Here is a 26,398-nt window from a genome sequence, read left to right as displayed (position 1 = left end):
TTGCTGGTAAAGTTTGGAAGTGAGAGATAAATTCACGTCTGAATGGATCAATATTCCCAGAGAATTTGATTTTGATCAAATGGCTAATACCAGAGCAGGATCAGAGAAATAGCTGATTTATCTATTGTAGCTATTTTTCAAGATGGAGGAACTTTCCAGAACAGGACAGCTTTAGTAAAGGAGAGCAAAATTACTGAAACTTAAATTTAGGTTTATGCTGACTTAGGGATACTTCACCTCTTTATAAGGTTAACAGAGATCAACCATGTACATCTGTCTGGTCACCTTCTTTAAGCGATCTAAAGTAATCTAGGGATATATATGGAAGTTTGACATTGTTATGTTAGAGTCAATCATTTTACACAGTAATATAGTATATAGTAGCATCCCATCACCCTACATCCAACAAAAAGTTGTCTTAAGGAGGGGATACTGTGCTCTTTTGGGTTTTATTTTGCCCCCCTGGTGCTCCCTTAGTAGCTTTACATGGTCTACACATAAAAAAAAAAATCCCTATTTTTCACACCCTGGTGTTTTTGAAAATCTTTATTTCAGCCTCTGTCTGAGACTCTTTGTTTTAGCTGCTGTCTCTTTAAGGCTCCCTGTTCCACAAACCCCCTTCACTCTAATTGGCCAGCCCTCTGGAGCCCTGTCAGGGCGGAGCCATGGGCGGACCTTGGTGTTTGAGGCCGTTCCCTTTGATGTGTCATGAAGTAATTAGAAGGTCCTTGAGAGATGACCTCATCATTTCATCAAATCTTGTGAAGATCTTGAGCTTTTTAGGCCGTTTTAATCAGTTTACAGACAGATTTGGGGATTTTTACAACATGCGTATATGTGACAGTTAGAAAATCTGCATGTATTTAATATGAACATCCAGCATTTTGTTTTACTTTATATCCATGTTCAATAAGCACAACACCCCCTCTTTAAACAATAAAGTAGTATTAAAAAGAAGATCTGTATTCCAAAGATTTGTGAAGATCACTGACTAATCTGTACACCTTCTCTTCTATTCTATAAACATTTTCTTCCTGCAATATTATTTTACTCTGACATGAATAATCACTAACTTTAGAACACAAAAGCAGTTTCCCCAGAAAAAAATTTATTGATAGATCAGATTTTTCATTAGCCATCTTTATTGAAAAGTCACTGATAAGCAGAGTGCTGCTGTACTTGGTATAAAGATTTAAATGCTTCTGATTAATTGATGTGGGCTTGCACCAGCTCCACAGTGTGCTGGGAGCCTGTGTGCCTGCTGTATTATTCAGGTGGCTTTAAAAGCATGTCAAATCAATTATAGGATTTTACTCAAAATATCATGTTCTGTCCTACTATCTCAGGAGTAACATCTGAGCTCAGGAGAAAAGAAACCCTGCACCCTGGATTGAGCTGGAAAAAGATGAAACTTCCTATACAGCTGGAATTTGAGCTCAGTCGTTGCTGTTGTCAGTTTAAATAATTGTTCAGGGGGAGCGCTGTTGTTTTTGTTGCAGGTTTCATTTATCAGGCGGCGACTTTGTGTTTCTATTAACATTTACATCCCCAGAGATGCACTGTGGTGGCGAGGGTGACGTCAGGTTTGTATGATTGACTTTTGAAATTGCCCTTTTTGTGTTTTCACAACTTTGTGTAGTTTCCTTTTTAAACAGTGTTACATATTCAGGCCTAAGGTTTGACCTTATGAGACTGGAGCTCCTCAGAATGACGAGAGATGAAAGGGGAATCCATTAGAAATGGAGTTTGAATTTATGTTAACTGGAATGTCATCAGCATTTTCATTTAACGCTGCAGTTCAAGGATTGCTCCTGAACCTCAAGAGGAGGACGCTGAAGTGCAATTCATTCACAAGAGGGGAGACGCAGGCTGTGCCTCGCAGTGCCGACTCAGCATTATCACTCCACTTGTTCCTTCAGTCATTTTCATTATACAACTGGGAGAAAGACATCATGCAGCAAATAAAGCTGTCTAACTCCTCGCAACAGGGAAATGGCCATTATTTTTATCAGCTTCTTGATTCAAATGCACACGAAGCAATTTATGTGGAGGCAAAGTCTCAAAAGTTACGGCTGCTGCCGTTAAGTTGGTTAACACAGACGCCCAACATCAACAACAGAGTCCTGTTTAAGTGTTTTTCTTCACTTTACTGTAGCTTTAAAGCCTGCATCATCCTGCTCTTGTTGTGATTGCACCAATCGTTAATCCTTTTTATGCTTTGAAGGTGAGAGCAGTTTAAAGCTGGGAGACATGATAAAATGAAGAAGTCAGTATGCAGAAGGTCAGCACAAGAAAAAGTAATCAAGAAATGAAAGTTCAAGAGTATAACGCAGCTCTGCTGGGACTGTAAGTCATGCAGGTAGTTCTTCTAAAGTCATCACCATTACCGTGTTTACAAAATATAAAAAAAAATCACAATATTAAAACAGTTTTATCTTAAGACATTTTATTAATATTTTCAATTGACAGTATCAGCCCAAAGAATAAATTAAAAATGAAAACTGTATTATGGAAATGTAACAGAAGAGGTTTAGCTCAAATAGAGGTGGAAAAATCTGTAACAGTTCCATCACAGACATAAATAAGATCAATTCAAACACAGTTGTCTGCAGTTTCCTTTGACTACATGTTGTATCTAATGCCAAGTTGAAAGAGCAAGGAAATGAGGGGGTCAATGAAGCTGGGGAGAGTTTCGGGGGTCGTCAACAGGTAAAAAGGTCATTTCTGTGGAGTAATGGGTTTGGGCTTTACAGGATATACAAGTCAGGCACAGCATGGGCGGCATGGACAGGGATGAGGTCTGAAATGGTTAAAGACATGGGTAATGCCACAGAGATGGAAAGCCAGAGGATTCAAATAGGTCATGTTAAGGGATCAGGGGTCCATCTGCAGAAAACAAGGGCTTAAGGACGAGGAGCTGTTGCGTGCTGACAGTGCACTTTTCATTCATTCTGGAGTTGTAACTTTATCAAGGGTCAGGGGGATGACAGGGGGCAGGGGGTGTCTGGCTCATGCACCTGGTATATGTTGCCAGGCAGCTGGAAGTGGGAGTGGTCTCAGGAGAGCAAAGCAGGGCAGGCAGAGAAAAGTATGATACACAACAAGAGGAAGAGTCACACAATTGGATCCCTGCAGAGGACAATTTCCAGCTCGCCACGGTACAGCTTGCCCCCGTCAGACAGGCTCATGATGCTCTGCTTGTAGCCTCTCAGGTTCTTTGCGTCCACATCCTGACACAAAGACGGACAGACAGACAGAAGGGGGTAAGGTCAGAGAAAGTGAGGATGAATAATTCAATAAGTATCGTCCTTGACAGTCAGAGTTTTTTCACTAAACTCTTTTCTCTGTAGGATATGGATGTTCTATAACCTCAGTGGTAAGCGTTTTGTTAGAAAGTCCTGGGGGACATGGTCTAAGTTTTGAGCTGGGATTTAGCTCTATTTATAGAGAAGTCTTCACATTATTTAGTCCTTGATGAGTTTAAGCTCAATCCTTGTTCCCACTCAACACAAATGTTAGCCATGGATTTACACTGACATAAAAGGCGTCTCTTGATGAGCAGCTAACTCTTACTTCGCCTATAGCATACATATGATGGACTCTCAGCCAGCTGTCCTAACTACCCTTCAAACCTTCTCTTCAGCTTTCTGGTTTGTGCTGCTATCTTTCCAGAGTCCATTAAGAGACTTCAGAGTTGTGCCAGAGCTTCATCAGTTGATTGTACAGTTTCAATCAACAGAACATCTTTTGATTTCTTCTGAAAGGGGTTAAATCCTGTAACTCTCTGCTTGAAAATCTAGAAATGATTAAAAACTTCATCACATTTAAAAGAGACACCAAATCTTGGTTAACTGAAAAACAAATCTGCGCTCATGTTGGATCTTCTGTTACATTTTTCACTACCTGGTGTATGTTTCTTTGAATCTTTCTTTATCTATCAAACCTTTTCATTCTTTTAATTTGGTGACTTACCCTTTTCATCTTCACTCAAACACCCTTCTTGGTATGGGTGTTGTAATTTATCATCTGCTATAAACACTGTGTTATTTGTGCTGGATGGCTGATTTGTCTTTGTGTTTTCCCCAATTAATAAACCTTGAATAAATAATTTCAAAATAGGAGTTGAAAAAAATATCTGCTACATTTACATAAGTAGCAGATTTTAAGTTTTTTTTTTAAATCTATGAATGTTTTTGAAGTCACATCAATGATGTAGTTAATATAAATAGACCGACATTGTAGTATTTTGTTATTATTTAACAATCTAAATGTGACCCTAGCCCATGTTTGACTCTCAGGTTAATTTGACCTGTACACAGTGGTACAGTGAGCATGCCAGCATAGACAAAGACTCACTCACTTACACACAAACACACTCATGAAAACTGTAACAACCAGCACCAAAACATTAAAGACATCCACATACTGCTCCTGAACCCAGAGGGAAGGGCCAGGGGGATCAATAAGTCTTGACAAGTACACCGTTAGGGGGCCGTTGAGGTTGTGATGTAGGAAACGAAAGGAAGATTATTTCTCAGAAAATGATGATGCAGTGTAAATAAATTCTGACCATAAGACTGAATTTGAAGATGAGAATGTGTGAAGTCCCACAGCAAATATATTTGTCAAGAAAGGCCAGAATAAATGTACTTTACAGACAGGGGCTGGAATAATCTTAAGCTTCTGTGCTTCTGTTACTGGATTTGACATTTGTCAGTTTGAATTAATGAGCATCTATTGAACCAGTGCTCATTTCTGTTATCCCTTGATTCACACCAACAAAGTGTTTAGCATGGTATGTTTTGTTAAAAAAATATAACTAAAAGGAAAGAGAATTTCACTGTAAGCTATAAAAATCAATCACAAATATTATCTTTATTGGTTCAATTGAGACATAGACAATGTATGTCATTGTTATTGTTCATATTCTGCTGTACTTTTAAAAGCCAAAAAATTGTCCAGGGTCATTGACCCAAGCATTACCAAAGGGTCTGAAAAGTTAAAATGAGCAAGGGTGTAAATTATGGAGCTAAGACTTTAAATGATACGATTTAGAATTATGCTGCATTCTGTTTTTTATTTAACACACTTGAGTTTGGCCAACAAACAAGATTGCTGTCACTCAAAGACTCACCAACACATTTTTAGCTCAACTGTGCTCTTATTTTGAAAAGCCATAAGCAATATGACTGTGACAAATTACATTAGACTCTTTCAAAGAAGTTCTGTTTCTCTTCTGTTTTTCTTTTAAGATCTGATGAGTGTAAATAAATATTTATAAAACAACACTTTTCTAGGCCACTGCTTTCTCACCATCTTGTTTTTCTGGTAGAGGTCTCGTAGCAGTGCGTCCAACTCCTGCTCATCGATGTAACCATTACCATCCTAGAAGAAGTTCACACAAACAGACACTGATGTTATTTACATGTCCACACATTAACACAGGTCTAAAGTGAAGACAAAGCAAGGAAAATTCTTCAACTAACTAATCTGCAGTCGTTTAAAGGTCCCATATTATGCAAAAATCACTTTATTAAGTCTTTTAGTGAAATTTGTGGGTCTTCGGCTTTCCTCCCAGCTCACAAAATGTGATATTTAATTAAAAAACCTGCACTTAGTAATGCTTGTGAGTGTAAAATCCTGACCTAAAACGAGCTGTTTGGATTTTGGGGATTTGCCGACGACAGTGACCAATCAGGAGCAAGTCCGACCTGATTGGTCCACCAGAGCAGATACCCTGAACCCCCTCCCCGCCCACTCCCCTCCTCGCTGCTGGAGAGAAATCTCTTCAGCAGCGGGAGGAGAATGCCAAAGTTAGAGAGCCATCACTGTTTTGTTTTTGGCTGTAAACAGCCACATAGTTCCATGCACAAGCTTCCCATCTTGAAAGAAGACAAGACTAAGTGGCTAGAGTTCATTTATCGAGGAAATGTGCCAGCTACTCTCAGTAAAACTGTGCATGTGTGTGCTAGTCACTTCACTGCCGACTGCTTTTCCAACTCTGGACAGTACAACAGAGAGCTAGTGAATAGACTGGTCCTGAATCCAGGCGCATTACCAACCATCCACCAACAAACCTCGGACCCTGGAAATGTGAGTATTTTAGATGCTGTGTGTTGTGGAGCAGATGGAAGAGCTTTTCCCCAGTGTCCCCCCTGTCTCTGTGTTAGCTTCAGGATGCTAACTTTAGCTGCAGTTAGCCTGTTGTTTTAGCCTGTAATGTTATGGTAAACGAGCTTCACTGTTTTCTAAACATTGTGCACTTGGAGCTTGAAGTGCCGCTCTCAGTGACGCTGAAGAGCGGGGCGGTATCAGCTGTGGCTCATTTACATATGAAGGTCACGCCCACTGAATCAGAGCGTTCTGAACAGAGGGGCTATGAGAGCCTGGAAACAATGCTGCTGTGCTTGATTTATTGGCTTTTTGGACCAAACATGTGACTACCATTTAATGAAGACATCAATGATCCACATTAAACTGCCGAAAAGGAGCAGAATATGGGACCTTTAAACTGTAGCTCACCGGGATTGTTCTGAAATAGTGCCTGTACTAAAGTCCTGCATTCTTTCCGAACAGTGCCGCAGCTATGTTTAGATTAAGCTTTCAGAGTTTAGTTCTGCTTGGCTGCTCAACTTCATTCAATAATTAATGGCAGCTGTCATGAATGTACCAGCCAAATGGCCATTCATGACTGATGGTCTAAAAAAGATCTCCCATTCACAATTCCATAAAGGAGGTGGCTGTGAAGTCAATATGGAGCCACTTTGCTAATTAATGAGAAAAGTCGCACAGTCGTGTTTAGAGTCCGGGGCCAAAAAAGACTCTAAACTTTTGAAAGTTTTCCCTCAGCTAATGGCACAAAACCCTGATCTGTTCATCAAGGCTCAGTCTCAAGATGACTTCACAGCTGAGGCTTGCCAGTCCTGTTTTGATACTTAGGAGATGCTGTTTGCTGTCAGACCCAAGCATCCAGAGTGCTGGGAACCAAGAAGGAAATTGGTTTGTTTTTACTTAAAGGAGGAGAGAAGCTTTAAAAAGGAAGGAAGAGTAGGCACTCTAGCTTCATGTGGACATCTTTGAGATCTTGCACAGATTGGAGCTTTGGCTCTGGGAGTCATGTCTGTGTTCAGCTGACTGGCCACAGCTTCTTGTGTTTCAGCTGCTGAGGCTGGGCTCCTGACAGAATTATGACACTATTACACCCATAAACGGTGGTGTTGCGTTCAAATGAGAGGAGGCTAATTTTTGATTAAACATTAAACCTTGTTTACTCCAAAGTGAGTCAAATAAACCTCCACGCCATGACGCAGAGCTAAATGAACTGCAGTTTTCTCTAAATGGTCACCACTCTTAACTATCTTCAGCTTAGACTTTAAAAATTCTGTGGAAAGATGTTTCCTACTCAAGCGTGACTTGTAAAAGCAGTCAGAGAGAGCAGAAGATGAGAATTTCAATACAAATGTTTGTACGACTGTATAAATATTACAGAACATTGAGCAAATTAGAACTGAGCTAAGAGCTGAGCTCACACGAGCCCTGGTGCCGTGCCAGGCTCAGTCATTTATTTCCATCAAATATTGAGTCAGGCTTCTTATATCTGCCTGACAAAGATATCATTAAGAGGAGAAAAGGAAGGCAGCAGGTGATCAGAGGACAACTCTGCTCCTCTTTCCTCCCAGTCTGCTCCTAATGTGGAAAATATGGCCATTAACTGAACCATTGCTCAGCCATACTGTGCTGTTTACAAAGGGACAGGTGTGCCAAGCCTCGCTCATTTCCCTAGGTAGTTTGGGAGTGCCCCAGAAAACAAAACAAGAAATTTGTGTATTCATGATTTGAAGGAAGGGGAGACTCCAGAACAAACACTGCTGAATCATCCAGACAGTTTACAAAGAGTCTAGCCCAATTTTCAAAGCTTTGTCCTGATGTATTTTTCATTTCATAGCCTCTGTACACACCACACTTTCTTTCCCTGAGTCGTTTCAGCGTATTAGCATATTAGCTTTGAGGATACAGGAAGCTTCTGCACACACACAGACGTAGGCAGGTCTACGTCTTCTTAGTTAGTCTCTTTTAAGGTCCCTGAGCCAAATTACGCTGATCTCTACTGTGGTTATAATAAAGCTGTTATATTATACCTGAGATGAAAATAATAGAGTCATTACCCTTAATGACATTTACCCCACAGCATTTTACTTTTGTAGCTTTCAACAGGAGAACTTTGTCGAACAACTTTTAATGAAAGCTTGAGATGAGAAGCTCGCCCTGAAGTTAGGCCACAGATCAATGAGTGTTTGGAAAGAACAAAAAGACATTATTCATGTCCAACTCGACCCAAACGTCCCTTACCTTGTCATAGTATGTGAAGATGGCATTGAACTGCTCAGCGTCCAACTTGACGCCCTGTAGAAACAAAGGAGTGGCTTCAATCAGCAGGCTGCAGAGCTTTACACTGCAGACTCACAAAACTCAATCAGAAAAGTTTAGTTTATTCAGCATTCAAAACAGCGGCTACACCTCCCTCTGATTTCAGATATTTAGCTTTGTACCCGTCCTTTATGCACCCTGTTTGGTCCCTACCTGGAACTTGAGTAAGAAATTCTCCTGCACAGGAAGAAGCCTGTGGCGGAGAAGGACTTCATTAGCGGACACAATAGGTGTTAAATTATTCAAATCCATTGAAAGAACATCAGCGGGCAATGTGCTCCAACATTTATATTATGAACAGAGGCAAGTAAAATTGCACATTACCTTGCCATCTCTGACAGACCCAGCTTCCCATCTCCATTCAGATCAAACATCCTAAGCTACAAAGTAGAAGCAGAGCAGAGATAGGGAGGGACAGAGGAGGAGAAGAAGTGAAAGGAAAGCTTTTTATAGATGTACGCTGTAGAGATAAAGGCAGATGCAGTACCATGAATTTCATGACTGGGAAATAGAATAGCTGGCCACAAAGTTTCCAGCATCACTACATTTTTTTTTTTATATAGCTTTAGATGTTGAAGAGAAGACCGGTCCACAAAACTTTTTCAGACAGTTTTGTTCGTGTTGAATCCTCGCAGACTAAAATCTCTAAAGCTTCTTTCTGACTGCAGAGAAGCACACAAAACATTCTCATTAGGACGTCTCTCTCTCTGCTTTTCTTATTTCTCATAATGTCATTGCAAATATAATCAAATATAATCCACTGAGTTCAATGGAGCATAATGTTGCACTGATTATCATTAAGGCTGGGCTAATAGTAGTGTGAATTCAGTGACAGATTATGTGCTATTCACAGATGCTAACAACAGATGATGCCTATAATATATCATTACTTTAATCCCTCAGTGTTATAGAAAACATGTTTAACAACTATTTCAATGTTGAATCTCTTTAATATCGACCAACATGCAGGCCAACGCTTTCAAGCAGCAGCTCAAATATCCTGTCGCTTGCTGGATAGCACATGTATCAGTGTACCATTCGTTCATTAAATATCCGTTTTAGAATCCAAAATTGGAAAACTGATAACAACTTGTTATTTCATTTCTCGTTTTCAAATCAAAAATCAGCTCATTTTTTGCTGTTTTTGATTTTGTTTTGAAATTAAAAATGGAATATGAGAGAATGGAATTATTATGGGATTTTTGTTCTATTCGCTTTTGGTTTGTATCATTTTCGTTGTGTTGTGACCCTGGAGGGGGAGCGTGTCACACTTAGGGGGCATCAGTAACATGATGTTTCCACCTGAGGTTGTGTTGGATGCAGAAACGTCTGACACTCATTGCAGAGCATCTCTGGACAACCATGTCCTGCAACGTCTCTGAAATGTCTGTGTGGGTCTCACCAGCTTTGAACAACTGCTGAGTAACATCTGCGTATTGTTCTAGTGCGGCTATAGTGGTCTATTTATATGTCACTCACTGTATATCCCCTTCTCTATCTCTTTGAACCATACACTGTATATAGAGTGGGCAGTGTGGCTCTGCCATTTATCATTGCATGGTTTTGAAGCCAAAATACCCTCGTCACAGGCAGCAATTGCGGCCAGAGTCTGTGCAGTAGAGACGATGACGGATTCTAGGAGAACCTGAGTGGAGCTGGGTGACAAATATATATATACATTTTTTTTTTTCTTTTGAGAGTCTAATTACTTCTTCACTCTACCTCCCGACATATTTTACAATCCCTGAAAGAGAGTTATAGAACGGCAGCTGTCAATCATCGTTAAACGTAATGTAAAACCTCGTTTTTAACCATGTATGACTAATGAAAATGAAACTTTTCAGAAAAAAGAGGACTTGAATACAAGACAGCCAAATGATATCTTCAAATCACCTCACCAACTGGACGTGAGAAACATTTCTACGAGGAGTATTACTTTTTTAAAGTTTGACCACAGCCCATCTTGAATGACTGGAGAGACGGATTTTTTAACCTATACTGCAGCCAGCCACCAGGGGGAGCAGTTTTTGTGGAGACCTCACTTCGAGCCGAGCAAGCGGACGTCCGTTTTTTTTACAGTCTATGCTCTATACAAAAATCCCATGATAATTCCATTCTCTCATACTCTATATTTAATTTAAAAACAAAATCAAAACAGAGAAAAATGGGCCGTTATTTGTTTTCTGATTTTTGATTTGAGAAAGGCAAAATAAGTCGTTTAGCCGTTTTCTGATTTTGGATTATAAAACAGATATGGAATAAAGGAATGATACACTGATACACATGTGGTGTAACCATGTGTGCGCTGATGTGTTATAAAGTACGGGGTAACAAAAGGGGCAAAGTGTGAGCGCATCAAAGACACGCTTAAGAAATTAAGGCCAGGTCAGCCCTCCAGGCACAAGCAGATGTTTGAGTCAACACATCTGGGTTGTAAACAGACAACCTGCAGGACATGGACAACATGGCTGCCAGTGAATGCATAATTCTGTAGGAGATACTGGAATTTATTACCATTTTAGTCATTCAAAGAGTAGAGTTAACCCCAAAACAGAGTCTCTTTTGCGTCCTCATTCGTTTTGTAGATTTTTGATGTAAAACCTTAAAACTCAGTTGGGGGTATGAAGTAGCGCTTAGCCTTTGAGTGTGAGCATGCCACTCCCAACCCTCACTCTGTTTCCTGCTCCATCCACCGTGTCCAACACTCTGAACTGAGGTATATAAGCTGTAAAAAATAGCTTAAAACAGAAAAACTAATTAAGACTAGTCCTGCATCTACTGCCCATATGGTGTGTCTTAACAAAGCAGGATAATATTCTTATTTGCCGAGCAGTTGTTTGTGTGTGTGTATGAGTCTCACAATAGTCTGTGTGTACTCCTGAAGCTTCTGGTCATCGTAGTGTCTGTTGGCCTTCTGGAGCAGGTCTGACAGAAAGCCCTGAGGACGGAGACACAGGAGGAAATAATACAAAAAGGTCAGAAATAAGACAGAACAGCTCACAGAGAGTCAAAGAGTTTGATGCTTTTGTTGAGGAGATATGATGTAGCTGAGGGGTGGTTGTGGTAATGTTCAGGGATTTTAAACAAAAAAAAAAAGACATCTTCCTTGTTAAAAAATCCAGGTGTGGCAGAATCAGCTGTTATCAGATGGAGAAGAAACAATTCCTCAGTGATAAATATTAAAATCAGTACACAAACATGTGAGAAGTTTTCACGGTAAAGTTTTCCAAAGATAAGCTTTGGTAGAGGTTTTATCCTTTCTTTGGTCTTGCTGTTTTTAGAAGTCTGAGTAAACTATACAAAATATTGTTCAGTGAACTGTGTATTTGTTAAATGCAGTCATGAATGAGTAAATAAACCGTTTAGATTAAGAAGGAAGCAATGTAAAAAGAGCGGCTTTGAAAAAGTGTTAATAAAGACAAGAAGGGAAGACATGATGATGAAAAACTGGTACTAAACTCTTTTAATACACAGTTCTGAAAAAGTATTAGAAACATAAAACACTGAGAGTGTCTGTTTATGTAATGGATGCCTGTCTAGTTTGATGGGTGAAATCTGCTGTGTTAAATGTTGGTGCAGCCATTAGTGCTGCAGAAAGGTTTATTAAATTACTAATTCATTTCAGTAAAAGTCTTAAGAAACTAAGTTTACCCAGACTCCAACACCCTGAATCTATTTCCACATCAGCTGAACTGAACTACAGAAGATTTATTTTACATACTCTCCAATCCCCAGCTGAGGCGTGTGTGTCTGCTGCCTGCCCCATCTTATCAGCATTTTTCTGATGCTCTCAATAGATCTCAGCTGTGCAACTCACGAACCTGCTCAACTGCAAGATATGTGATCCCACAACAACTCAGGCAACCTTATCAGAACATGCCTCGCAACCACTGACCCCATAAATCTTCAGCTCACCTGTGTGGATCACATCCCCGAGGACTATTCTATAAGATCTGACATAACTGTAATACGTTATGCAGTGAATAACATCTGTGCAAAGAATATTCTTACTTTTATCGTCAGAATCCTCACCTGGAAAAGCACTCAACCCTTGGTCATTTCCTGTAAAGCATCTATTTTGCTTTGTTCGCCACTGATTAAGTATAAAAACGTAAATAGTTTGTCCCTCCTGTGCTACAGTAGAAACAAAGCAAAAAGAAAGGAAGTGGTTATTTAAGGTAGTCTACACCAGTCATAAAACTGAGGGAAAACAAAGAAGAAGAAGCTGCAGTGGCGGGAGAAACCTTAACCCCCTCATTAGGCTATTACCGCAGCTTAAATCATGAGGAGGAGATGACAGATAAAGGCGAGGTACTTTGAGCCCCCTAAAGAGTTCCTTGCTAGTTTAAGAGTTTTTGGGATTTCACAAAAATACAGGTGAAACTCTGATATAATGAAGCCTTAATTTCTATAAAGTCTGGTCTGCAGCTAATTCTCACACACTGCACCTTTTACAGATGCTCCTGGGGTCCTTAGAGAAAAGTAAATGTTAAAGGCTGCACTTGTACAGACCTTTTCTCATCTCTGACCCATCACACTACATGACACATTCACATCTCACACACTAATGACTGTGCCTTTGAAGAGTAACTCATGTTTTAGTGCCTTGCCATAAGACACTCTGACATGTAGCCTGAAAGAGCTTGAGATTGAACTAGGGGTGCACTGATGACTGGGGATGGGTACCGAATTCGGTACTTTTATAGGTACCGACCGAATTCCGTCAAAAGTACTGGGTACCGGTTCATGTAAAATCAAAAGGTACTATGTTTAGGTACCTAAATACATACTTTTGACTGTGAGCCAGGTTTCCATGCTGGACATGAACACAGCATTGCAAGGTTATTTAATGAAGAATAAATATGTGTAGTCAACAAAAATATGTATTTTATTACTAAACAAATTGGTATTTATTACCACAGAAACACAAAAAAGTACCGAAAATTGGTACCGCTGAGTACCGGTACAGATTGCCAGGTACCGATTGCCAGGTACCGGGCATCTGTACCGTATCGTTTCAATTTTGAAAGGTACCCATCCCTACCAATGACAATTTTCTGGCCGATGACCAATCTTTAAAAAAGCCTGATCGACCAATACTAATTTGGCCCGATACTGATTTTTATCTTTTTATTATTCTATAACTGACAGCATATACCTTCAATCTTCCAATCTTATTATATTGAAAATCATTGAACAATACCTGTGAAACACTAAAATCTTCATGTTTTAACTTAAACAACCAATAAAGGGTCCTGGGTTTTAGGTCTCAGAGCAAAAAGCAGCAATAGCTTACTGTCAGACCTTCCTGGAGGTATTTAAGATCAGTTTTATATGTAAGGATGGATCGATCACCTATCACCCAAAATTAAGGACATTGGCACAGATAGATTGGTGCATGTCTAGTGTGAACCATCATACTTATGATATGTGTTAATGGCAGCTTTGCGAGCTAATTTTGCAGAACATGCCAGAAGGAACTGCTCTGCATAGAAAACTAGCCTTGTTTTATTCAAAGTTGTTTCGTCTGTTTGGAAACACAAGCTTAAAAACAAGCCACTGTTTTACAGTCAAATACAGATATTCCTGTAGCAGATATTTCCCCAAACTGTGTTTTCAGTCTTTCACACACAAAAACACTGTAAATAACAAAGTGTGTTTTAAGAAGTCATCCACTGAACTAATCCAGTGTTTAAAAAAACTGCAGTTCTGAAAGTGTCCACTTGAGGCTGGCTGTAAAAGCCAGGAAGTTCCATCATTATCTATATTAAAGTGCTCTGATACTTAACATGTTTCTAGCCTGGTACAAAACCTGCTTCACTCTAAAGAGCTGATTTCTGAATGTTTTAATGACTGATCTATCTGAGGATATTAACACTATGGCTAATTGAATAGTTTAGCATGATTTGGGGGGTGGTTTAGATTGCGGGAGCAGTGTAGCTGTTTGAAAAGAGGCTTCAGGGCTGCCTCTGTCTGATTCTAGGCTGATCAAAAGTTAGACAGTCAGCATTTCCAGCCTGGAGACTGGCTGACGTCACTGATATCCTGTCTGCTTCATTCAGTCTGTACTATAAGAACCCTTCCTGAAACGTTGTGTCTCTCTACACACAGCTTCAGCATCAGTATCATGATGATACAGTATGATAAAGTGGATACACAAAAAATGTAGAGCATTGTTTCATCTCTTGCTTTGCTTGCTTTTTATTGGTGTACAAGGAGAAACCCAAGAAGCATACAGGTTTTAGACAGTTTGTTTGTGTCCTTTGATATGTTAAACAAATAAAAGTTTTGAGAAATACATGAAGGGAATACAAAGAAAGCATAAATAATACAGAGTATGAATGAATGTGAAACAAAAAGGAGGTATCACAAGAACAGAGAGGGGTGTTGGTTTAGTTCCTACTTTCTGTTCATTATGGTTTAGGATTGGTGCTCTGAGACTGTACATGTGTTGATGAATGATGGGAAAAAGAACAAAAACAGAACAAAAAGTAAGTTTGACAAAGTATGAAAATGGGTGAAAGAAATGGATACATTTTTGAGTTTTGCTCAAGCTTTTTATGCCGCCAATGTGATTAATGTGATCATAAACGTCAGACAGTAGCTCTCTTGATTCATGGTTTAAATGTTATTTCTTTAAACATACCTTCAACTCATTTGCTTCGATGTAGCCGCTGCGGTCTGTGTCATACCGCCTCCATGCCTGAGAAATCAACAGGACAAAAGAGTTATTGAGCTGAAAGCAGTTTTTAGCACAAAGCACAAAGACACTGTTCCTCAGAGTGATTTAAATTTCTCCCCCTTCATAAATCCTCCCTGATCGAACCCCAGCTCGCTCTTTAACAGCGCCAAGACTTTGATTTTTCTCTGGTGCTGAGCAGAAATCGTTCCGAAGGGGGTGACCACAGAAGCCTGGACCATCAGTGTGTAATCACACAGTTTTCAATACAATCCCATCCACTGGCTTACAGAGCAGAGGCTGATGGGAGACGGAGAGGGGAAACAAGGAAGGGGGAGAAAGTCATTTTAATGAATGTTTTAATCTAGCAGCTGTCCCTGTCCAAAGAAGGACTCCTTATCAAAGATGGATGGTCTTCCCCCTTCTCCTTTTCTGTGTTCCTCCTCCTCCTCCTCCTCCTCCTCCTCTCCTCTGGGCTCTGCAGAGAGGAGCTACAGTGGTGGTATCCATTATATATGACTCTGAAAATAGAAGGTTCTGCTTCCTCTTTCTAACCCTTAAAGAACTTCCCCGCCCACTTCCTCCTCCTCCTCCTCTGCTCCCTTCAACAAAGACTGATTAATCCTCCTCCTCTCAGCTTCATGTTCTCAAACTCCGGCTCTCAACTTCTCATCGACATTTCATTTACGTCCTCCCTGTTCCTCCTCTCCCTCTTTGCCCTTTGTATCCTTCTCTCTGCACACCTTCTTTCTCCGTCACCCTCTTCTCTCATTTCATTATTCCTTCTTAATCTGACACCAGAGACAAGGACAGACTCTTCCCCGCATGTAATTGGTTTCTAATTGGCTCCATTCTCTCATTGCAGAACATCCAACATAAAATCTGCCATTTCCTCATCTGCTCAAGATATTTTGTGGTAGAGATGATTTCCATTCCTGGTACCTTTCAGCATACATCTCACACCACTTATGGCTTTTTGTCACTCCCACAATCATTTATAATTTATTCATAACTCAGAGCAGCCCTGAATTTCTTCTGTAAATGTTATGTGAATGCTCAACTTAGCTCTCGTCAGACCTGACATTTTTATTTCCTGTGTAGTGTTTTGAAATATATACCTGATTTAAATTGTCTTTGCATTAAAATTGAAAAATAAGCTGTTCCTAATGTCACAGCCCTGTCATTACGTCATTCAAATTTAATGAAAGCAACCAAGATTAAAAATTTTTGACAGGATTTTGAAGGGAACTTAATAATAATAATAATAATAATAATAATAATAATAATAATAATAATAATTATTATTATTATTATTATTATTATTATTATTATTATTATTATTATTATTATTATTATTATAATTTTTTTTTTTTATGGTTTGTTATTATTAGTATAAATTTATTTATTTTACAAGAAATTTTGGCACAAAATCTATCACATCAAAACTTAAAATTACCAGATGCAGCTAGGTTTCATCTTACACAGTCTGTATTCCAGCATTTATGAGCTACCCAGGTCTCTGAAAGACCAAGTTTCTCTACGATATTTAATCATCACTTCAGCATCCAGGGGTCATTCTGCCTTCATAGTCAGGGCTGCACAGCCAAAGTACATTAGGCATGTGCAGTCGTCATATTTTGCCTTCAAAAGGGTGTGATCAAAACATTACTTTGATGTCTCTTTTTCCTAGTATTATGAAGCTCATTTGGTGATTTATTTATTTTTTTCGTAAAAAACTTCTATGCATTGAAATGACGTCTTTGTGAAGATGTATTTTTTGTACTTTTTTTTTCTCATTGCTGCAAAATAACTGAAGCCATACTGCTTAATCATTATATCCTCTGCATTTTAGAGCCAAAATGAACAGATGGCAGAAGTACAAGGCAGAACTGTTTAGTTACAGGCTGAATTTAAAAACCCTGATTGATGCTTATTGGTCTCATTGTGTTAGGTGTACACCTGAAGAAAATGTGTCTTGTACTGCTTAGTAACTTTCAAAACTGCTGCTCAATTAAGACCACAAACTTTGGAAACTGCGGAAAAGTATTATTTCATTTACCTTCAGACGTTAGTATGTTTTGACTCTATGAATATTTGCATAATGTTTAATCTGCACTGAAATGTGCATGTTAGCACTCCTGCACATCTCTGTCCTTTCCCTTTTGCTCAGCCAGTTGTATAAGACAAGGTGAGGTCTTTTGATTTGTAATTCATCTGCTGAATTTCATCCCAAACAGATAAATGAAGAGGTGAGGCTGTGTCTCTTTCTATAATACATGTAAAAAAAAACTTCAGGCGCAACAGAAAACTTATCTGTTGTCTCCTCCTCAAAGAACTGATCAAAAGTCAAAGTTCTTCTAAGAGGAATCAACTCTCTGCATTAAAGAGTATACCATCCCATTCACACACACACTTAAAAACACTCTTACCGCCATAAACTCAGCACTGGAGCTGACAAACTGTCTGAAGCAGAGCAAGAAGTTCTCTTCGGTGGGGAGAATCTGGGCCAGCTAAAGAGAGAAATGACAGGAAAATGGGAGTGGTGAGTATAGAAGATGGTGGCGCTGATATGATGGGAGTGAAGACGTGGAGACCAGTGAGCTTTTTGTACTGACATAAATAATAGAGAGCTATAACCTCAGAGGCCAGCCTGTGCTAAAGTCAGAAACATATTTTTTTCAAATGCTGTTTTTTTTATGCTCAGGCAGAGCTTTTGTCTGCATTGGACTTTCTCTTTCCAGCTTTTCCACCCTGGCAGGGAATTATTGATATTACAGAATCTCTCTTTCTTTCTCTTTTTGAAATTACACTCTGGAAATGGTTCAATCGGGGGAAGTCAGTATCCTGAACTGACACTCTATGGAGACTTTCATAAAGACTGTGTTTATGCATCGATTGGAGTATTGACCAGGCCTCTCACTTCTGCTGGATGCCTCTGGTGCTTTAAATAATCCAAACTTCTTTTTCTCTACAACTTTTTCTCACCCTGTCAGAAGAGGGGAACTCAAAGCTTTTCTTCTGTAGTTATTTTTGGATCAAAGGCACGTTTCACTGAAATCCCTTTGTGTGCTGAGAGCAGAAAAACAACTGCTGTCACGGGACTGATTGGAGTAAAACAGCTCTGATGAATAACAATAATGTAGTAAAATTCAGCCATGCTTGGTCTCCTGCCTTCCAGTTTTTTTTCACGAGCCTATTTAGCCTGTGCATATTTGTCTTTTGGTAACAGAGGATTGAATACACTCGTATGTGTTGCTGAGCAAACAACGCTCCCAAAGGTCAGTTTAGCTCAGAAAAGGGTAGGATGCTAAGGGTTAAAAGGCAAATTTAGCTTCACTCATGGGCTAATGCTCACAGTGCAGCTGAGGACGTCTTAGATATTTTGAAATACAGAAAATGAACGCGTCAAAACACCATGGTGTGCTGTAAAAGTGGCAAGTAGTTAGTCCTAAACAGATTCTATCTTCACTTTTGTGGTTAGCTTTTCTGTGGGTAGCTTCCCTCTATTTTCATGCTAAGCAAAAAAAAAAATTGAAGCCTGCTCTTGCTCAAAATAATATATATATTTTTTTTCAACAGGAAGGTGAATAAGCCTGTTACCAAAAATAACACAAATTAAGCGTTAGCTAGCTATATTTCTCTCTCTTTCCTGATGAAAAGCTAAGCTAGCAAGATGTTGGCTAGTAGTTAGTCCTAAACAGATTCTATCTTCACTTTTGTGGTTAGCTTTTCTGTGGGTAGCTTTCCTCTATTTTCATGCTAAGCAAAAAAAAAAAAGGAAGCCTGCTCTTGCTCAAAATAATAAAATTTTGTTTGTTTGTTTTTTCAACAGGAAGGTGAATAAGCCTGTTACCAAAAATAACACAAATTAAGTGTTAGCTAGCTATATCTCTCTCTCTTTCCTGATGAGAAGCTAAGCTAGCAAGATGTTGGCTAGTAGCACCCAGAGTGATACCAATCTTCATGCCTTTAACTCAGAAAGAAAAACAGCAAAACACTGAACTTCTAAAAATGTTGAACTCTTGTCAAAGACAATTTTATGATCATAAAAAAAAGCTCCTTACCTCTGACATCTCAATTCGTCCATCTTTGTTCTTGTCAAACTTCTGCATGAACTCCTTCATGTTTTCTCTGAATGTGGGGTTTGAAGGGTCCTAGGAAACATTACAAAAAATGTAAATCAAACACACCTGAAGTTACAGTCTCTTTTCTGTAAGTCTTCTTGTGCTTGAACTCACTACCCCTGCTCCTCTTCGGGCCATCTCCAACTCCCTGAAGAAGTTCTCCAGCTCCTTCCCTTCAATGTAGCCATTACCTGAGAGACAGACACAACAACGACAAGTTAGCATGACACGCCGTGAGAAGTGCTGACATGTAAAAACACAACCGGGACACATTTGGTCAAACAGATCCAAAGAGAGCTCCTTTTGCCCTGGTATTGATCTAAACATGAGCCTTTTGCCAGTAACTCTCTTCCTTCCCCTCTGGTTCAATAGTTTAGGCTATTGACTGACACCGTGCAAACTGATCACTCCAAAAAGACTGCCCGTACACTCGGAGAAGCTATTTATGGAAAATTGCTTTTCTAGGATATGAAAGGTGATGATCCACACGCAGCTTCTTTATTCCACTGAGAAATCAATGCTGTCTTCAGCAGGCAGTGTGGTATACAAGGAGAATCAATAGGGTAACAGTGTAGTGTGACGGTTTCTGCCTTGATTTGATAGACTTATGAGGGTCAACATTTTGCATTGAACCAATCTCCTTAAAAAAAAGTCCTAACCTTGTTTCCCTGCATGCTTTCAATCACTCTGACAGCTGAAGCCTCCCTGTTGTCAGCTGCTGCCTATCATGACTTCATGTACATCACATTTTTCTTCAGTCCTTGAGGACAAATTTAGCTCAGGGACAATGAGGTTGTTTTCTTCTCATCTTATTTTTCCGTATGCCTGGTGTTTTGTTGCCCTGACAGAACCTATTCTGAGGATAAATGTATGCTCGCTTCACCTGGGTACCGTGTGAACCTGTGCCAATATTCTATCAACAAGCGTGCTGAATGGCTGGACAGATGGCTCCAAACGATGTAACTACCTACTTCAATAAAACCCTAGAAGACAGAGCTGCCTCATTAAACACTAACAAAGATTATTATGCCATCCACTTCCTCTCCTCCACCTCGAACTCGCTTTTCTCTCTCTGCCATCCTCCTCTCCCTATCCAACCAGAATCTCAGTCTCTTTGTTCTACCCATGGAAATTCTTCAGCATGTGTGTGGGCATTTACGCCTTCCTCACTGATGTTATCAAAACTCATGAATAAGCTCTGCTGTTTCAAGGAGCCGGACAGTTAAATGACTTGCTGCTATTGAGCCTGCCTCTGGTGGGTCTTATTGACATTCAGCTCTCAGGAGAGGGATAGTCTGCTTGGTAATTAAACAGAGGAAGATGTGATGAAGTACGGGCAGGATGGCATGGAACGACAACAAAAAGAGACTTATGAATAGATTAGATATGGGCAATTTCATACACTCAATACATGCATCAATTAATCCATACATCCAGTCTAGATTGTCCATCTTGGTGTAAACTGAAGCTGTATCAGTGTGCAGATGACAAAGAATCCCAGATTCACAAAATCAATGCCTCACCTCAAGACCATTCAGTCTAAATGTCAAATCACTTGCCTTATAAGTCATAATGAGACCTCGTCTGCATACTTCATACTCACTAGCACTTCTGCACATGCACTAAAAGCATTAAGATAAAAGGTTTTCAAAACCACTTTTGGCCTGAATACACACTCTTTGGGAAAGTGCGTCATTACAGTCCCGGGAGATGTGGGTAAGATGTTTCACTCTTCTACGAGTTCTGGTTTTAAAATTCAACCCCAACACAAGAAAACTCTCAAGCGGGCAGCTGTGCCACCCAAGTGCATATTTAAATCCTATATAAAGTGCATTTGCCTTTCAAACGAGAGTGCAGCCCTGTCTATTCAAATACTTTGTGTTGAGATCACAGCTGGTTTAATCCAGGGGGTGGATAATGCTTCAAACTCTGAATTTCCATATCCAGGTTAATAAAAATAATTGACAGCTCTATAATTAGCAAAAGACGCTGCAGTTGCTTCCTTTTTAAGCTTTGAAGTGATAGCATTGAAAAGGCCTGACAGACACAGCAGAGAAAGATGAGAGAGCGGGACACAGAGCGGTGGAGCTGAGAGAGGGTGCAATCCAGATGAGACTTGATCCGGGGCCAACAGGGGAATATGTGGTTTCATCATCTCTGGGTGCATCTCCCCTCTCAAGTATTTTTATCTGCAACTCTGAGATGTTTACTCAATCTGAGCAAACAAATTATCTCTCCTTTCTCTCTGCGCAGCCAGAAGACACTCTCAGTAATGAGAGCAGGAATCAAGTGATGCAGCCTGTGCATCTGTTGGTGCACATTGGTTGTATTTGATTTGCAAAGTGGCTCATTGCAAATCACAATATGTAAAAGACCTCTGCAGCAGAACTGAAGCACCTGTAGGGTATGACTTCTACTGTGCCCAAAGAGAGGAAGCACCAACAGATACGACACCTTCATCTGCACAGTGACTGGTGGAGGAGCTCAGCTGCAGAGCCACTCCAAATCCACCCCACCCAACTCTTCATGCCACCTTGATTTCCCTGCGGAGCATCTTTCAACGTGCACTGGTGTCAAAAAACAAATCGCCTAACAATGAATTCCCAGGAGCCTGTGTGTATAACAAGTGGATGCACCACGCAGCCTTGTCAGCAGGTGCTCCAAAGAGTTGATTGAACATGTAAGAGTGAGAGCTTTCTGTTTGAAATGACCACCAGCAGCCAGGAGACTACACAGTCTGAGTCAGTTTAAAACAAAATGAAAATGTCTCTCCTCTCAAGATTGACCACTGTGGGTTTTTTGAGTCTCTCCAGAGCTTTTGAAAACAGTTTCATCAGCGTTTTATCAGGTCACAGAATGTCATTAATCCACAGCGGAGTCTGCAGACCTTTAGGTTACATGAAAGTAAGAACAATTTCATCGTAATTAGACTTGTGAGGCTTTTTCGACAGCACTGACATGGCTCATGGATTTGTTAACCCCTGTCAGTCACACAGTCGCTGCAACACACACACACACACACATGCATGCACACAAAGGGGTGTATGCAGAGTGAGAGAAACTGGCAAGAGGAACAGAAGATCCATGCCAGAAGGAAAGACACCAATTAGGTCTGAGAGCTTCAGGAGGAAATTCAGCATGTGTGTGTGTGTGTGTGTGTGTGTGTGTGTGTGTGTGTGTGTGGTGCAGGGAGGAGGGGCTCTCTGAATAAATTAAAACATACAATACAATTTCATGTTGACAGAAAGTCCATTGATACACCAGCGATCTGTCTTTACACCCGGCTTTATCCACTGCACAGAAGGCGCTCTTCACAGCAGGCACTTATTGATGGGGCTTAAAAATCGTCTTTAAGTGGAAATGGAAATCAATACAAGGAACATCAGTTAGAGCCAATTACTTAACTAACATTCAAACAGCCGGTGGTTGCAGGTGACTTTATCCCCATGAAGCCATTCATTAAGAGATGAATTGATTGCAAAATCACACGTGACGTGTGTTTGAATCCTTTTTCCTTCATGACTGTAAAATTACAACACCAGATTGTTCTTCAGGAAACATGCAGGATGTTTGAAGTGCTCATATGTCAGAAGGGAAAGACTGCATCCACTGGAAGTCGAGCTACTCATTCTTTCTATGCGGCTCATCAGTCTTGCAAAACCATTTAGGGGTTGAGAATAAATAAAAAAATAGAAAGATCAATAGATTATGAACCACTACACTCCTTTTGTTACATTTATTTTGCTTTTTTTTTTTTTTTTTTTTTAAACAAAAACTGATCAGATGGTGCATCAAAAATAACATCTGGAATCATAAAGATTAATTTATAATCAGGTAAAATCCAGCCACGTGATGCTGGGATGGGAGTGGTCAGCATCTATCAAGGATTCGGGGAATAGATCAACTTTCTAAAGCCAGGGAACAAATGATTTATTATCGAGTAAAAACCGGAAGGGATGAAAAGTCTTCTTGATACTTTCTTCATCTGTCAGATAACTTAGTTGAGTTACTTATTACGACTTGAAACAGTGCTTTTATTTCATTTGAAAGCAAAATGAATCAATCAGAACTGTGTTTTTCATTATTCCTCTCCATCTCCATCACTTGGATATTTTTTTTCAGACCGGAAAAAAAAGCCCCGGAGGATTTCTCTCTTTCTCTCTTATTTTTGTTTTTTATTTTTTTGTAGAGTCTGATTTCGGTTTTACTCCCTCCCTCAGAGAACCTCTCATAGTCATCATTCATCAATTTCGTAATAACTTTACGGAAGATAAAAGTGTCTTACCGTCTGCATCAAAATGTTTCCAAATGTCGAGGAACTGGGACGCGGTGACCTCGGCCAGGTGCAGGTGAGGAGGCTGCTGTGATTTATTTGCCATGATGCTCTCGACGGATGCTGCTGCAGATCAAAAAAATCCGCTTCTAACTTTTCTGTGTCTCTTCTTCAAATACACCCCACACTGTGGCCCCGGTGCGCCGCCCGCCGCTTTTTAACCCCGGCGCAGGAGCGGCAGCTTCGCCGCATCACCGCTGGGGGCGCGCTGTCACCAACAACTTCCATCTGAGTCAGCGTCCCTGTCTCACTGAGCGCGTGCGTGACAGTGTGTGCGTGCATGCGAGTGTGTGTGTGAGTGCGCGCGCTTTTCGGCTTGATATAGTTGTGTGATAGGACGTCTTGAGCACTGCAGTGGACAGACTGTTGTGTGTGTGTGTGTGAGGGTGTGTGTGTGTGTGTGTGTGTGTGTGTGTACAGTAGGATGTGTGCGAGGGGAGCTGAAAGAGATGCAGATAGTGGGCATATTGTTTTTGTGAGTTCTCATGTATTAAAGAAGATCCCCTTTGTGTGTGTGTGTGTGTGTGTGTGTGTGTGTGTGTGTGTGTGTGTGTGTGTGTGTGTGTTATCCCATGCACCTGCATGCATGTAAATCCCACATCTACGTGTGCGTTTGTGTGTACGTGTGTTCTTTCTCTTACATCTGTGTGTGTATCTTAGCGTGCAGCTCCCGCAGCCTGTCTGCCAGTGTGTGAGGCTTCACAGACTTAATTAGAACTCACACACTAATCACATTTCCCACACTGCCTCAAGCCTGCAGTGATTAGCCCACATAATAAATGTAAATTCTGGAAAAAAAAAGAAGGGGTGGTGGTGAGGGTCTTTTTCATTAATGGCCAGTCTGCTGTGAAGAGGGGCAGGCAAAGCCACAGATCCTATTAGGAGAATGAGCATGGAAAAAAGTATATATATATTTCTTGAACTCATTTACCGCAGAGGTGATAATATTCAGGATGAAGTAATAAGGCTGTAATGAGCATGAGGGCAAGTATCCCCAGAAGCTTGTTACTGCACTTGGGTGAGTTCAGCAAAGACACAGCTTTTCTGACTCAGAGATTATTCATGTTTTTCAATTGACTGTCACATGTGCTTCTGCTGAGGGGAATTTAGGATTGATTTACAACCCATTATGGTGATAACAGTTCGTCTGGTTACAAATGATGTCATCACTTCAAGGCCTTTTTGGCTTTAACATGGCAATTTTTTCTAGTAGTAGTAAGGCAGACTGCTGGGGTGAACAGTAGAATAGTCAACACTGTCTTTATTGACATCTAATGATGCTGTATAACATGTATGAGGACTAGGGATGGGTACCTTTCACATATGAAATGATACAGTACCAATGCCTGGTACCTGGCAATCGGTACCAGTACTCAACGGTACCAATTTTCAGTATTTTCAATTTTTTGAGCTTATTTGGTAAAAAATATGTTTGTGAAATAATATATATATATTTTTTTCATTTAGACATATTTATTCTTTAATATGTAACCATGTAATGCTGTGTTCATGTCCAGCATGGAAAATTGCCTGCTCTTCCACTCCCTCATACTCACAAAGATACATTTAGGTACCTAAATATGGTACCTTTTGATTTTTCCTGAATCAGTACCTGGTACTTTTGACAGATTTCGGTCAGTACCTATAAAAGTACCTAATTCGGTACCCATCCCTAATGAGGACGGAGGGAGAGTGTAAACACAACACTGACACTTACAGGCGGCAGTAGCTAGGAATGGGTACTTTTCAATTGTGAAACGATATGAAACCAATGCCAGTTATATGGCAATCGGTACAAGTACTCAACAGTACCAATTTTAGGTACTTTTTGGGGTTTCTGTGATAAAACATATCAACCTTTTTAAATAATAAAGTATATATTTTTTCAATTTAACGTATTTATCCGTCAATATCAGGATGCATTTAGGTACCTAAACATGGTACCTTTTTTTTTTTTTTTGTGAATTGGTTCCCGTTACTTTTTATAGAATTTGGTTGGTCCCTATAAAAGTACCTAATTTGGTAGCAGTGGCTCAGTCCATAGCGACTTGGGCAAAGACAAAGATTTGGCTGGTTGCTGGAGAGATGCTAGCATCAATTCCTGGGCACTGTCAAGGTGCTCTTGAGCAAGGCATGGCAACCCCAAACTGCTTGTGAAGGTGCAGCACCCTCACTCTGAGCTTTTCATCCGTGTATATGTCTATGAAATGAATTTCCTCCAAAGGTATTAATAAAGTCTATCTTCTTCTTCTTCTGACGGATCATGACCTTTTAGTTTTACATGTCCTGGTTTAACCAGTCAGAGAAATTAAGTCACTTATTTGCTCTGTTTGATTCCACCGACTCCTCTGGGAGCTAAAAAAACCAAACCTTTTACCAGGTGACAGTTAAGTCAGTTTTTGTTGTTGTTGTTGCTGCTGCAATCAGCAGAGAAAATCAAGCCTTGTTGATGTGAGGAGCAAAAAAAAGTTAAGGTAGCAGGGAGCTATCAGCTTAGTTCAGGATGGAGACTGGGAGTAGGAGGCCTCCAGAGGCTTTTCAAAGGGGTGGCCAGATGGGGCCACTGAAAATCTTAGGTGGGACACCAAAATCAAAAGCTAAGTTCAAGAATTCTTTAATGCTGATTTGCTACATATTGACAAGTCTATAAATTTAATGGGAATATGAGACTCACTTGCTGATTTACTCTTGTTTCTTGTTTCACAGTGCTGAATAACTTAAATGCTAGTTTAACTAGTCACATCAAAAAAAAAAAAAAAAAAAAAAAAAAAAAGCAAACCATGTTGAACAGTTAAGAGGCAGGGACAGTGGCCCCAATACGTTTGCCGTCCCCCC

General features: G+C 40.1%; 1 protein-coding gene across 2 annotated transcripts; it reads right to left on the bottom strand.

Moving 5' to 3' along the window:
* Positions 1-2,454: 2,454 nt before the first annotated feature.
* calb2a (calbindin 2a) lies at positions 2,455-23,724 on the bottom strand. Of its 2 annotated transcripts, none has more exons than XM_074678573.1 (11): positions 23,516-23,724; positions 19,345-19,421; positions 19,171-19,260; positions 17,536-17,616; positions 15,074-15,130; positions 11,288-11,365; positions 8,752-8,807; positions 8,581-8,620; positions 8,350-8,403; positions 5,314-5,385; positions 2,455-3,230 (listed from the first exon to the last, which is right to left on the bottom strand). In XM_074678573.1, exons 1-11 carry the CDS (start codon positions 23,607-23,609, stop codon positions 3,114-3,116), a joined length of 816 nt encoding a protein of 271 aa, XP_074534674.1. In that variant the 5' UTR covers positions 23,610-23,724; the 3' UTR covers positions 2,455-3,113. The 2 variants fall into 2 exon arrangements, with proteins under 2 accessions (XP_074534674.1, XP_074534675.1); XM_074678574.1 differs by having other exon boundaries at positions 19,348-19,421; positions 23,516-23,722.
* Between the last annotated feature and the right edge of the window lie 2,674 nt (positions 23,725-26,398).

Source organism: Halichoeres trimaculatus, unplaced genomic scaffold, assembly GCF_033239565.1.
Source record: "Halichoeres trimaculatus isolate MK-OKI-2021-1 unplaced genomic scaffold, fHalTri1.1 fHalTri1_scaffold_10, whole genome shotgun sequence".
NCBI classification, from domain to species: domain Eukaryota; kingdom Metazoa; phylum Chordata; class Actinopteri; order Labriformes; family Labridae; genus Halichoeres; species Halichoeres trimaculatus.
This window is presented reverse-complemented; position numbering and strand designations above follow the sequence as displayed.